At 43.1% G+C, this 13,606-nt stretch overlaps 1 protein-coding gene across 6 annotated transcripts in view; it reads left to right on the top strand.

Annotated features, from left to right (window-relative positions):
* FLI1 (Fli-1 proto-oncogene, ETS transcription factor) overlaps positions 1-13,606 on the top strand; it is a 115,540-nt gene that overhangs the window by 60,612 nt on the left and 41,322 nt on the right. For all 6 annotated transcript variants that reach the window (XM_044439678.1, XM_044439676.1, XM_044439675.1 and 3 more), the window contains one exon: positions 6,643-6,854. In XM_044439678.1, the coding sequence (XP_044295613.1) occupies positions 6,643-6,854 (212 nt within the window). The remainder of the gene's footprint in view (positions 1-6,642; positions 6,855-13,606) is intronic.

Raw genomic sequence — 13,606 nt, 5'->3', positions numbered from 1 at the left:
CGGTGGAAAATGAGAGGTAGAGCTGGGTATCATCAGCGTACTGATGATTCTGCAGCCCACACCTCCTGATGACCTCTCCCAGTGGTTTCATGTAGATGTTAAATAGCAAGGGGGACAAGATGGAACCCTGCGGAACTCCATGGCATAACTGCCATGGCGCAGAGCCATAGTCCCCCAGCACCACCTTCTGGAATCGGCCATTGAGACAGGAGAGGAACCACCGCCACACAGTGCCTCCAATTCCCAATCCCACCAGCCTATCCAGAAGGATACCATGGTTGATGGTATCGAAAGCTGCTGAGAGGTCCAGGAGAACTAACAGGGACGCACTCCCCCTGTCTCTCTCCCTGCACAGGTCATCCGTGCAGGAAGAGAGACAAACCCATTTACTTCTATAACAAAATGGCCTTGTTATAGAAGTAAATGGGTTTCAGAAACAAGAGTGGAATATAGTTCGTTGCTGCTGCTTAAGTGCTGTAAGTTCTGTATGGATGCTCTGGACCAGATCAATTGTAACCCATCAGCCCATCCTCTGGATGCCAGTCGGTTGGCAAGCCAGAACTACTTTTGCAGTCCCAGAAAAACTAAGAGATTTATCAAGCCCCTGGTGCACGGCCATACATGCTTGGTTGCAAAGCCTGCTGTGCTTTGGATTTGTGGAGGTACTGAATCGGACTCTCCAGGTTTTGAAGCGGTGCCCAAGCCCACATTGTTCATACAGGAATGCACTGGGTGAAGTTTTTCCAACATGGAGATAAGGTGAAAGAGGGGAAGCTTTGTCTGTTGCTGAAAAAGGCTGAGGGGCCCCAGTGCTAACAACAGACTAGCCTAAAAGGAAGCCCAAATTATGGGCTGGGCCTGGCCATGGGTCAGTGATCAGCAGTGATGGGAGTCATGATCCTTCAACAGTCAGAAGGCACCAGATTCCTTGTGTTAAGGGCCAGAGTGGCAGAGAACAGAAGGGAAATGAATGATGGTATAAGAAGACTAGGGAGTTGTTTGCTTGTTTTTAAAATTATTTTATCAACTAACTTAATAATGCCATACCATACACATCAATAACAACAAAAGAATAAAGAGAAAGAAAAAAACTTGCAATACAAATAAATTGAATCATAATTAATTAATTATCAAAGAATGTATCAATGTATTTAATACTGAACACAAAAGGTGTGCTGCCACACCAGGTCTTTCAGTTACATTATAATTATTTATTCATATCTCTATATACCCCTCTTCTCTTTTTCTTTTTCTGCTGTGCATTCTATCTCTCAGGAAGACCCCTTCCCCATCCAAAAGTGCATGGAATCCTATGAAGGTTTAATACCCTTCTATTTATTAATAAATATTCAATGAACAACCTCCCAAATGTCATTAAAATTATTTTTATTTTTAACCCCCTTTTCACCTTAATGCTAATTGTTAATTTGTCATTGATAGCTATGTTCCAAATTTCCTTTACCATTCAATTGGAAATCATGAATTTCTTTCCAAATCTTTGCTATTATTAGTCTGTTAATAAATTTGTTATTATTTTTAATATTTTCATTTCCTATTTGCTGTGTGTGAAGATAGGTAGTAAAGCAAGATGAGCAGTATGAAAATGGCAGAAATTAGATGGACTAGATGGACATTGGTCTTTTCTTATGTTTTTCATGTCCTCAACTGGGCAATAGCTCTCCATCAAAGAAGGTCTTGGATGGAGGTTTTGTAGACTCCTAAATCCTAGCCTCTGTCACATTCCTAGAAAGCTGTACAGCTGGACACCTGATAATAATATTTGAGAGAGCCCTTACTTCCCATTGTGCAAAGCAGGGTTGCAGAATATTCTCCAGTCTGAGGAATAAATTCTGTTTCAGAGGAACTCTGAGGGGTTGTACCCCAGAGCAGGTAGGACCAAAACCAAAAGGTTGGAACCAAAAATACTAGCAAGTTTTAGTCTCAGGTTTTCGCTGCCAGCAAATAAGCATTCGGGAAAGGTGAACCAAAGGTGAGGAAGCCACACAGGAATTACTGGTGGAAGGAAGGGGGTCATAGGCTTTTGGGGAACTCAGATTTGCCCTGCAGCAGAAGATATGTTTTTGCCATTATCCTCCCCTCTGTTCCAAGGTACAGTTGGCTTCATGGGGCAGGGTTCACCAAGGGATCCAGTCTCTGAGGGTAGCACATGGAACATCTGTACGCTAGAGCGTTTCCATTCTTGCTTACATAGATTCCCTGACTCAGAACAATTGTCGATCAACAGACAGTACTTTGTCTGAACTGCGTACCTCTAGTTGAGTCATTTTGCCAATTTTAATATCACCATACCTTGTGTCTGACACATTCTCATGGTCTGTTTTTTCAGCAGTGTCCCTTTTCCTTGTTGGTTTGTGGGTTCACATCCTTCATTTTAGTGGGTATACTTGATATGAGCTACATATTGGATATCTTTCAAATGCTTGCTTGAAAAAGCAATTCAAAACCAGTTCAAAACGTCTCTGCTTTTTGTCCTCCAGAGTACTCATTTTGCCCTATCAGAGGCTCCAACATTGTTAACTCTGGGATTTTATCTAAAAATAACAATCCCGCTCTATATGAACATGATATACAAGTCGCACCCTTCAGCTGATAGTCTTGAATCATTCTCAAGTCATTGGTGTTTCTCTAGGGACATCTCCACTCCACCCAACTCTGGATAGTACAGATAAGAACTCTGGTGACATGCACATGATTGCTTAGCCAGAGATCAAAGAAAAGCAAGTCAGGAGCCCTTGATCTTAAGTCCCAGAGGTTCATTGTTTTCATCTGAACTTGTTTTAGCGATTTGCTGTCTTCCATGTGTGATGCCATGGTAACATTGGACCAGACCAGCTGGAATCACAATGGGCTGGTGCAAATTTGATACTGAGCCATAGTATCAAAGCTCAGGACTGCATGTTCCCTGATTCCCCCTCTCCCTATACACACACTTTCTGGTGTGACCAGAAGGAGGAATTTGAAAGTTTCACTTATTTTAACATTAATTCTAGTTTGCCATAGTGTCAAACCTAGACAAACTGGAGTTAATCTTAACTATGGTTGGTAGAAATAAGCCATCTTCAAATGATAGTTTTTCAAGCTAGGTTGATTCCACTAAGATTAGGCACACTTAGGTTTTGGATGGAATGCTGACCTGTGTTTCATCGGACATGAAAGCAAAGGTTGCTGATCTCATGGGCATGCCACAGGAAAGGAAGAGAGAGGAAGTAGGCACTTACAACAGCTATGCTGCTGGTTTCCTTGAGGAAAGTTCTTCTACTGATGACAAGTAGGGCAATGTACCCTGGAAAGACCATGGAGTTACTGTGGACAACAGGCTAAATATGAGCCAGCAATGTAATAGAGCTGCAAAAAGGCCAAATGCTATTTTAAGACTTATGGGACTTATTGTATGACTTCCAAATAATGAGAGATAGTGGTTCAGAGGAAGGTAACAAAAAGGATGCAGGATTTGGAAGTTCCACGGTGTGAGGAGAGACTGGGAGAACTGGGCAGGTTCAGCCTTGAGAAGAGAAGACTGAGGGGGACATGATATCCCTCTAGAAGTACCTCAAAGGCTGTCACAAAGAGGAAGGGCAAGATCTCCTCTTGCTGATGCCAAAGTGTAGGACATGGAATAATCAATTTAAGTTGCAACAACCCAGATTCAGGCTGGACATCAGGAAATGCTTCCTCACTGTCAGAGCAATATGACAGTGGAACCAGCTGCCTAGAGAGGTGGTGGGCTCTCCCACACTGGAGACATTAAAAAAGAAACTTGACAGACATCTTCATGGCCCCTTCTAACGCTACTATTCTATGATTCTAAGCTGCTTTGAGTTGGTTATAAACCGAAACTAAGACTAAAATTCCTGTCTTTTTGAGGGTCTGGTTGGGGAGGAAGAGCAGCTTCATCTCATCCAGCCTTTCAGAACCCATGATCAGCTGAGCCCCCACTTCACCAGTAGATAAAGCAAAGATAGGAGTGCATCAAAATTAAGAATATAGACAGAATATAGACAGATCAAAGGTGATCAGATAATTGGTCCAGCACATTTTACATCTGCAGACTCTTCCTCAGAAGTAACTGGTTTAACAATTTCTGCAAATTACCAAATTTTCTAGTGAGCTATTCTGATGAATTATGGAATCACTTCAGTACAGGGTGAAACATCAACAGACTAACTTGTTTCTAATTACTAAATCATATAATGTCTTAGTGAGCTGTTGTGTAAAATTCTGCCTGCACAATTTTCTGTATTTCTCCCTAAATAAAAGGATTAAAGACCCCTTCCCCTTCTTAAATAAAAACTGAATATTCAGGAAGGCTGCTGAAGCATCCAGGAGGTTTTCTCCTGGCCATGGCCTTGCTCTTCCACAGAGCCCTAGACTTGTCAGCAACTTGTTTAGTGACAAGAGTAGACATGGCTGGTGCCTGCCAAGGGTCTACACCTCAGCAGGGTCCCACTGTGAAGAGATGCTCTTGGAATTTCTCCTTCCCTTCACGGTTGCACCATGTTTGTTCACCTGCCTCTTGCTGTTGCCCAGAAAATAATGCTGATGGGAAGGTGAGACTGCAGATGCCACTGCTGGCTTGCTCCCAGGCTGTTTGAAGCAAGAACAATGATGGGAAAAGAGGATGAAGGGCAATAGCAACTGGTAGCGATGGTGGCAAGAAGGTAGACGGGGTCCATGGATGATGTCTTGCTCAAAGGCCCTCCAAAACATGGAACCAGCACTGGTCCCAAACACGCTTTGGATCCAAATTTTTAACTGTCAAAGTGGTGTCTTGCAGAAAAAACCTGTTCTGGCTTTTGGCCACAGGGATAGACATTGCTTTCTGTATGAATTCTTTCTGTACCTCTGTAACTTACGAAAGTGTTTCTCATAACCATTCCCTGCCATCATTTCAGAAGCAATAGCCACAAAAACTGGTCTTCTGTGGCATAAGGATGCCTTTCGGAGGCCAAGGGCTGGATTGTGTCGAGTCAGTGGAACCTGGGCTGTACTCCGTCGCAGACAGAACCCACTGTGATATGCCAGGAATGTAGCTTGAAAGCTAGAGCTGGCCCTCTACCAAGGTCAATATAATGTGAGATATAAACACAAGGCCCCTGTCTCAGGTTCAGTCTGGCCAATGCAATGGACAATGTTTCAGTGTGGAAGGAACTCCCATTCGCTGCTGTTTGTTCCATGGGGGAGAGGAGTTGCTTTAGCACCTCTAGGAAGTGAACTGTAGATTGCCAAGGCAGTCTCATGAACATGATAAGATGAAGAATGATGAGGACACCTGAGTATTTCAGCAATTAGTGCATCTTTCACTTGTATCAGGGGTAGATAGGTTGTGTGACCCTCCAGATGTTTCAGCCTGTAACACCCATCAGCCCTAATCAGCACAGGCACTGATGAGACATCATGGGAGTTGGAGGCCAACCCAACTTATTGAACATTGTAATTCACATACGATTACAATAAGGGACTGCTTCTGAATGCATGATTGATCTATTAACCCCATACTTCTGACATGCATAGGTTAATGCTGTTAATAATCTTATTAACAGGTAAATTTCTTGAAGGGTACCCATTTTAAGAACAAAATAAGAAACGTTTGATCAGCCCAAAGCTACCTCTAGGGAAGAATCCTTTTCACACAGTGGCCAGGCTGCTGCCTGTGGGAAGATGATGATGATGATGATGATGATGATGATGATGATGATGATTAGAACATTTTTATGCCGCCCCATTCGCCGAAGCCTCGGGGCGGCTTACAACATTAAGTTAAAATAATTATAGTCTTAAATTAAAAAAAATATAAACATTAGATTAAAAATACAAAAATACAATATAAAATAAGCTGCCCTGGCCAATGGTGCTGCCATCCTTCCATTTGTTCTCTCAAAAACCAGCATAATATCGAGTGCGATATTTAAGGTTTTTCTATACCATCATTCATTAAAAATCTCATGATGGTTTATAAAATGCTGCTGATATTGGAGAAAAGATCAGCTTCTTGCAGCAAAAGCAATGCATCTCTTCGTGCCTTGAAGACTAAGACATTTAGTATGCCCTAAAGCTTAGCCACAGTCATATTGGTTGTTCTTCAAGGTGACACAAGATTCCATAATGTTTGTCGCTGTGTTTCAGCATCCGACATGTGAATGCCGACAGACGCCAATGTGGGTATCCACTCACTGTGACGTAGCACATTGTGGCCACTGCCGTGCAATTTTCCAATATGGTGGTGACCTTCTTTCACAATCTGCCAAACCCAGTGGCTTCCCATAAGGGAATGAGAATTGATTTATAAAGCTGCCTCTAAAGAGTGGTGTTTGTTTGGGGTTTCTTGCACATTTCTGCTGTTGGCTATCCCAAATCCAGTGAAGTAAGTAAAGGGCTTTACTTTTACTACTCTGTAATATTTCTGCTCCAGGTTCCTCCAACAAGCTTAGATGAAGGGAAAGAACTTGCAACTTTTGTTTAATGGTTGAGTGGAGGTGCAGAAGGCTCTGATTCAATCTTTAACTTAAGTTTCAAGTTCAGCCCGCCTGGACACCTGCTTGCCAGCTCAAAGAGGGAACATAAGCAGTTTCTAGTCTAGTTATGACAATTGTTTTTTAAATTTTTGTTCTCTTTGATGTCTAGGAGGCTCTCTCAGTGGTGAGTGAAGACCAGTCCCTGTTTGATTCCACCTACGGAGCTGCCACTCACCTTCCCAAAGCAGACATGACAGCCTCAGGGAATCCCGATTATGGCCAACCGCACAAAATCAACCCTTTACCTCCCCAGCAGGAGTGGATCAATCAGCCAGTCCGGGTCAACGTTAAGAGGGAATATGATCATATGAATGGATCCAGGTGAGGATGGACAAATGACCAATGTGCTACTATTTGAAGTCATGATCCTTGCCATGCTGGCTAGAGTGGATGGGAATTGGAGGCCAAAATATCTGGAGGGCAACAAGTAGCCCAACCAGATCTTCAGAGTGCAGAATCTGTAGATGCAAATTTTGCTGAAAGAGTCAGTTGTGTGACTCAGAGATAGAGAGGATTCTGCCCTTCACTGCAGGTCAGAATACGTAATCTTACTCTGCATTACCTACAAACTCACTGACCTCTTAAGGAGACTTATTTTCTTAAGCTGATATAATACAAATATCAATTTTGCCATGAAGGCAGCTATTCACTGATTCCTCTGACCTATGTTGACTGGAAAACATCAACATAATCATGAAGGAGGACCTGCAACAAAATGCTACAGTAGGAGGTACTGCTTTTCAGAATTCAAGTGCCCCCATGCCTCTCTCACTTTGCTCTGATTATCTGTTCTTCATGCCACAATGATTAGGCAGCATTCTGTGACTACAACTGCATTTAGTACGCACTGGACTATTTTGGAGCCTTCCCCTGAGGGTGTCTTGTTCTCAGGATTGTTTCTGCACGCCTAGGGGTTCTTCAAAGCATACTCCAGCCCTCTCTTTTGTGTGAATAGAGTCATTTTAGCTCCATCCATGATAAATGATAGTACGGTAGTACTCACAGGTTGAGCATCAGAAATAGATGGTTCTGAAATTTAAAAATATTTTTTGGAGGCAGGGAGAACCATAGTTCTCTGTAGTTGGACATTTTCAAAAGAAAGTTGCGCAAGCACTGACATGCATGAATATATGCATATGAAGAAAAGACATCCAAGTAAGTGATGTCAAAGCTGAAGTCACCAATGATTGCATAACCACCATCTCAGCACTGGAAGATGTATGATCATGTCTTTGAGTGTAGAGACATTGAAGCATAAGAACTAGCCTCATCAAGGTGCTCATGGCAAGCACAGTTTTCTGTCAGCGTATCTGTAGGGCAAAATGTCCTAAGATGTTCCTTTGCCAGGGAAGGATTTTGGCTGTTACTTTGGTAACCCCTGGATGCTTTGAACTAACTCCAGCCAGCATGACCAAGAGCCAAGAATCCTGGAAGAGGTTGGTCAAAATATCTGGAGGGAGCACACAAGGTTGGGGAAAAGCTAGTGCAGGGGAAATGAAAAATAGTACAGCTATGGCTTCTATTCCATCCATTTCTTCCCTATTTTCTCTGAGTGTTCCTCTCCACTGCCGGTACCAGGAAGCAGGGCATTCCATGTTTTTATTGCATAGAGTGCAAGAGGATAGTTGACAAAGAGGACAGTAGAAAATCAATGTGGGAGGAAAAGGGTCTGTGCCATCTCTGGCTTGCAAACCAGAAACCAGCCCAAGTATAACAACCTCTCAGGTCTAAGCCTCATTATGCAACTTGCCCCAACCCTGCTTTTGGTAACTTAACGTGTGTGCTTCCCTTCCTTTGGGAATGTCATGGAAAAGACAATCAAATGGACCAGGCTGGGAAGAAGGTTAGAGCTGGAGGACTTCTTACACAGAATGAGACTCAGTCTGGCTTCAAGGCAGCAGGGTTCTTACCAAGGGTAAAGCATTAAAAGAGAGAGAGAATCACAGAGAAACCGAAGTTCTAGACCATCAATGTTCAAAGCAAAGAGTACAGTGTCAGGTAATGAATTAAAATGCAACATCACTAGTAACCCAGCAGTCTATTCCCAGGAGGACCAGCAGTGGAAGGACCAGGTAGTAAGAAGAGCAGTGACCACTGCAGTGTAAAGTCACTGTTCCAGCCACCCTCCATTATGGAGGCTTATAAGCTGAAGCTTTCAGAGTATCAGATGCTTCTGACAGAGATTCTCCTTATGAGGGAAATCTGCTCACTGGGAACCCTTTATTGATGGAGAGTCTTCAAATACAAGCAGACACTTCTCAAAGAAATGTTTTTGGCCTGTCTCTTGCCATTTTAGTGGTCCTAGAGGCTAAGTGGTCACTCAGCCTCCTTATCAGAGGTGGAACTCTTCTTCTTTCTCAGGGATGGATCTGTGGACATCCACTCTAATTTCCAGGTACCTCCTGAACCATCTCCAGGACTCCTGGCATGAGTTGCTCCTCAATGCTGTTTGTATCAAGAAGGTCTAGCCCTTCCTCTCAATGGATTTCTCCCACAGGGTCATGATATTAGCAACTGTTTGGCAATACATTCCCCTTTTATTCTTCCAGGGTTAGTTCTGAGGTGTGTGCATGTTTTTCTTCTGGTCAGTTATTGCCCATAGGTCCCTCCCCTCCATGCTGCTTTGCCTCCTGTGTGATGGTGTTCCATCTGTCTTTCCTGATATGAGAAAATTCAGAAGCTGTGCCTAGAGGCAGACAAAAGAGGAATAACTGGCACATCCAGAGGAATCTCATGCTCTGAAAGAAATGGGGACAATATGTCAGGCTTTGTTAGCCAAGTCAGTTTAAAATTATTATCCTTCAAGCAAAAACCAGATAAATATTTTCTAGTGCCTGTGTCTGTGCTGGATTAGTGGCTGTTATTGTTTCACAAATATATCCTCAAGTAGGGCAGCTTGTGAGGAAGAATGCCTGACTCGTTCGCTTTCAGGCTGGCCTGCTGGTGTCAAACAAGTTATGAGACTGTAAAGATGAAAATTTCAAGCCAGACATCTGAGAGATTGCACTGTAAATGCATGTCAATGGTGGATAAATTAATTACACCAAGTACCTGAATTCAAGCCAGTGGAATCCCAAGAGCTCTGGTAGGAATTTCAGTCTCTTTTAATCATTACCCATTGTACCCAAACTGGATGTGACATGGGTCTATAGCAGGAGTGTTGAACTTCAGGTTTCTGGGCCAAATGGGGCCTCTCTGGGGTCCCAGTCTAGCCCTTGAGGTTTCCCAGACTTCCCCACCCCAGAAAACAGAGCAACAGCAACTGCACAGACTGGTATAGAAAGTACATTTGTGTATGTCTGTCTGGGCTGTAGGATCATATCTAAACAGCCCTTCCAAATATACAAATCTCTGATTTCTCCCAATGACTCTGAAACATTTTAGGCCAGTATTTTAGCATTCTCATTGTGGCCTCTCCTCTCCTCTCCTCTCTCACACATCAGCGTCCATAATAGTTACTATTAATGATTAAGCAGGGAGAAATTTAACAAACTGATTTGGAAGAAACCCTGCTGAACAACTGCAGCTGTGAAAGAAAACGTAACTTTTAAATGCCTGCTCACATTGCAATTTTGGCTATTATGATTTCTCCTCTCTTAGTCTCCTGGAGATGCAGGGTGCTTAAAAAGAGCACAAATTGTTGCAAACTTAGCAAGGGGAAAAGGGTTGCCTATCTGAATGCTCCTCATTTTGCAACTGCAAAGAGAGCAGATAATGAAAATGCAGTTGTCTGGAGAGCTAATAACACTTTTCTTTTGGCCCATGTATCCTACTCAGCAGGTTAGCTGGGATACACAAGCCCGTGCCATGTGGGAAGGCTGTGCCTGCATCCCATGAACAATGCAATCACTTGGCTCTATTTCCTGAGCTGGCTGTCTCATGACTTCCACCCAACCCCAGTTGCCTGTTTCTTGAGCCCGTTCGCTGCCTAGCAAGACCCAGGATCCTCCAGTGTCCCATTTCCGTATATAATGCACTTCAGAACTGCATCCTCAGGAGTCCCCATTGCCCATTTCTCCTCTTTCCCATTTCTTTCTTCCTTTCTATTGTCCACCCCCAGACACACGCACGTGCATACATAAACTCATCCTCTTTCCATTCCAGCTGCCCCCTGAGAACACAGACTTTATTCCTTGCTTCAGGACCCATTTTTATTTTTTTAAAATTCTTTTGGAGGAGAGAAGAGTTCAGCTACAGCCTGCTAGATGTCCTGAATTCATTATTAGCTAATGAATCAAGCAATTCACTGCAATATTCAGGGCCCAGGGCTTGGAAGGCCATGGTCTCCACTAGGGATTGTCCCAGGAGTTCAGAGTCCCAGGAGGTTTTTGCTTGTGGTACCCTTAAGCACATGCACCCTTGTGCTGTCACACATAGCAAGATCTTTCTGGTAGGAGCATCCTGGCCCTGGAACTCACTTCTGGCAGAGAATCACCTGCCCCTGGGCTATTGCCAGACAGGTACCACTTAAGGATCCATTTTTTCGTGCAGACTGGAGGGGGGGGGGCTATAGGCAATGGTCCTGCTTGTGCTTGGATTCTGTTGATAGTTTTATTGTATTTCATGATATATTTGTGATTTTAGAGTCATGGTTTTAATGCTGCTGTGTGATGTATATAGCTGCAGTGGCCTATTTGTGAGGAAGGACAGGATATAAATCTAATAATAGTTCTCTAGGGACTTCCACAACTGCATGAATTTGAACAGTGGGAAGAAATGCATTCCAGGTGAGAGAATGCGTCAGAGCACACATAATACTGTGCATGGAGAATGCATGTTCCTTTTCTTTTGTTTTGCTGTATTTTCATTCATTATTGTTTTACACACTTTCTGTACCAGTTTTCAGCAGATTCCAAAAGGGCACAGACCTTTTATAAAGCATCAAACAGCGTAACAGAAATAACAGAGTACAATGTATCTCAGTAGCTCAACTGAAAAAGAAAGATCTTACATTGTTTCTGGAAAGTCAGCCAGGATGAAGATATATAATGTTTCCCATGGGAGGACAGAAGGTGGCATTCCAAAGATCTGAAGCTGGAACACAGTACACTGTGCTATTTTTGGAGGCCCATCTAGCTTCCCTATATGATGAAGTCCTCAGCGGGTCATTTCTCCTCTTAGTCCTTCATCTGCCTGGAACAAATTTCTGCATCTCCTATAAGTTTGGCTAATAAGTCAGCACCAGCATTCATTAATGCATACTTAAGACTATCCAGAGTTTTTCTTCTGAGTTTTAAAGAAAGGTTCTTTTATTAGCTCTGCCTGAAAAGAAGTGATGAACATTTTGAGGCAAAACTGGGACAGACTGTAGCTTCCACTTATTGCAGTTAAACTGCTTTCCCCATCACAGGAAGGGCTTCTGTAACAGAGCTCATCCAATGCATGCAGAAGGTGCTAGGTTTAATCCCTAAATCAGGCTAGGAAATATTCCTGCCTGAACCCCTGGAGAGTTGCTGCTCACCAGTGTAGACAATACTGAGCAAGATGCACCAAGTATAAGGCAGTTTCTTCTGACTACCTTATCCCAAAGGGCCAGTTCTCCTTATAATTTATTTGCAATGCATGCTGTGCATTGACACATTTCTCACCAGCCAAATTGGTCTCCTGCATTGGTCTTGTAAGCCTGCAATGTTTTCACGAGATTCCCATATTCTGAAGCTTGCCAGTTATATAAAGTGCTAATAGCCTTTTAACCATCCCTTCTACTTTCTTGAGCAGCTATAACATGTATTGCAGACTGGCAGGTACTCATGCAAAGGATGGAGGGTGCTTTGCATGCAATGATTTTCTGTGTGTACCTAAGACTTTGAATGTGCATCTAAACAGGTTAGCTTTGAAAAAGGAAAACTGCAAAACCATATAGGGATTTCACATGGATCCATGTGTGAAATTGGTCATCAAGCTGACAAATTCTTCCTTTCTTGCCTTTTGTTTCTTTCTGCAGAGTACAACTTAGCTAACTTCTCCAGATCATTTCTGAATGCTTGCCCTCTTAGTTTAGCAAAGTCTATTTGCCCCATTTTCTAGATCAGGGCTAACTGAAAGTAGATCTCCAGATGTTTTGGACTTCACATCCCAGGATTCCTGACTATTGCCCAGGCTGGCAGACGCTTCTTGGCGCTGAAGTCCAAAAATCTGGAAATCTAACTTCTGCCCACCTGCAGATGTAACATGCTAGGTCTGGTTCCCAAACAAACTGAAATTTGATTCACCCACCTCCAAGCCTGGCTAAAATAAGAACTCCTTTATCCTACATATGGGAATTGTGCTTGCCATGACTATTTCTGCTCTTCTCCAAAATAGATGTGTAACATGTAAAGCACAGACCAATGCGTCCTCTTAAGCGTCTCCCACAGGGTTTCTAGACATGCACTTCAGGTGCTGATTGAAAGAAACTCCATTAATGAAAGTGTTATTTTATATTTGTATCTCCAAATAAGAGGCCCAAAGGGATACCTTTGTGCAAATTTTGCCATGTCCTTATTTCTATGTGTAGATGGGCATTTAGGGGGAAAAAAACCTCTATAATTTAAATAGAAATGCAGCACTTTTCATCGTAGATACGTTGATCAGGCTTGTGGTCCTCCTTTTCAGCCAAGGTGCTAACTACTGATATGCAGATTCAGAACTCCTGTTACCTGTTCATAGGGTTCTCTGTTAAACCACCCCTGGTCTAGACAGTGCTTCAGAGAGAGGATGGCTTCACATAGATGATTCTTCAGTGGCTCTTCAAACAGAGGACTGTTCAAGTTAAAGTAGGTCACATGACCAGCCTAGGTGTAACACCTCTGTAGCTAGAAATTTGTGGTTACTGCATTGCCTCGGATATAGAGACCTCCTAGACCAGCCTTGCCCAACCTGACTCTCTCTAGTTGTATTTGCATAGCTGGCTGGAGGATGATGGGAGCTGTAGTCCAACAAATCTGCAGGTTCCCAGGCTGGTGAAGACCCAGGCAGGTCTTTTCGGCAGCTGCTGCTGTTTGGCCTGATGTGCTCTTATAGGTTTACTGGCAACCTAAATTGTGCTTTGGACTATAATTCCTCTGGGTAAAATGATGCGGAATGCCAGACAC

The sequence above is a fragment of the Varanus komodoensis genome, unplaced genomic scaffold (genome assembly GCF_004798865.1).
Source record: "Varanus komodoensis strain SLA01 unplaced genomic scaffold, ASM479886v1 scaffold35, whole genome shotgun sequence".
Lineage (NCBI taxonomy): Eukaryota > Metazoa > Chordata > Lepidosauria > Squamata > Varanidae > Varanus > Varanus komodoensis.
This window is presented reverse-complemented; position numbering and strand designations above follow the sequence as displayed.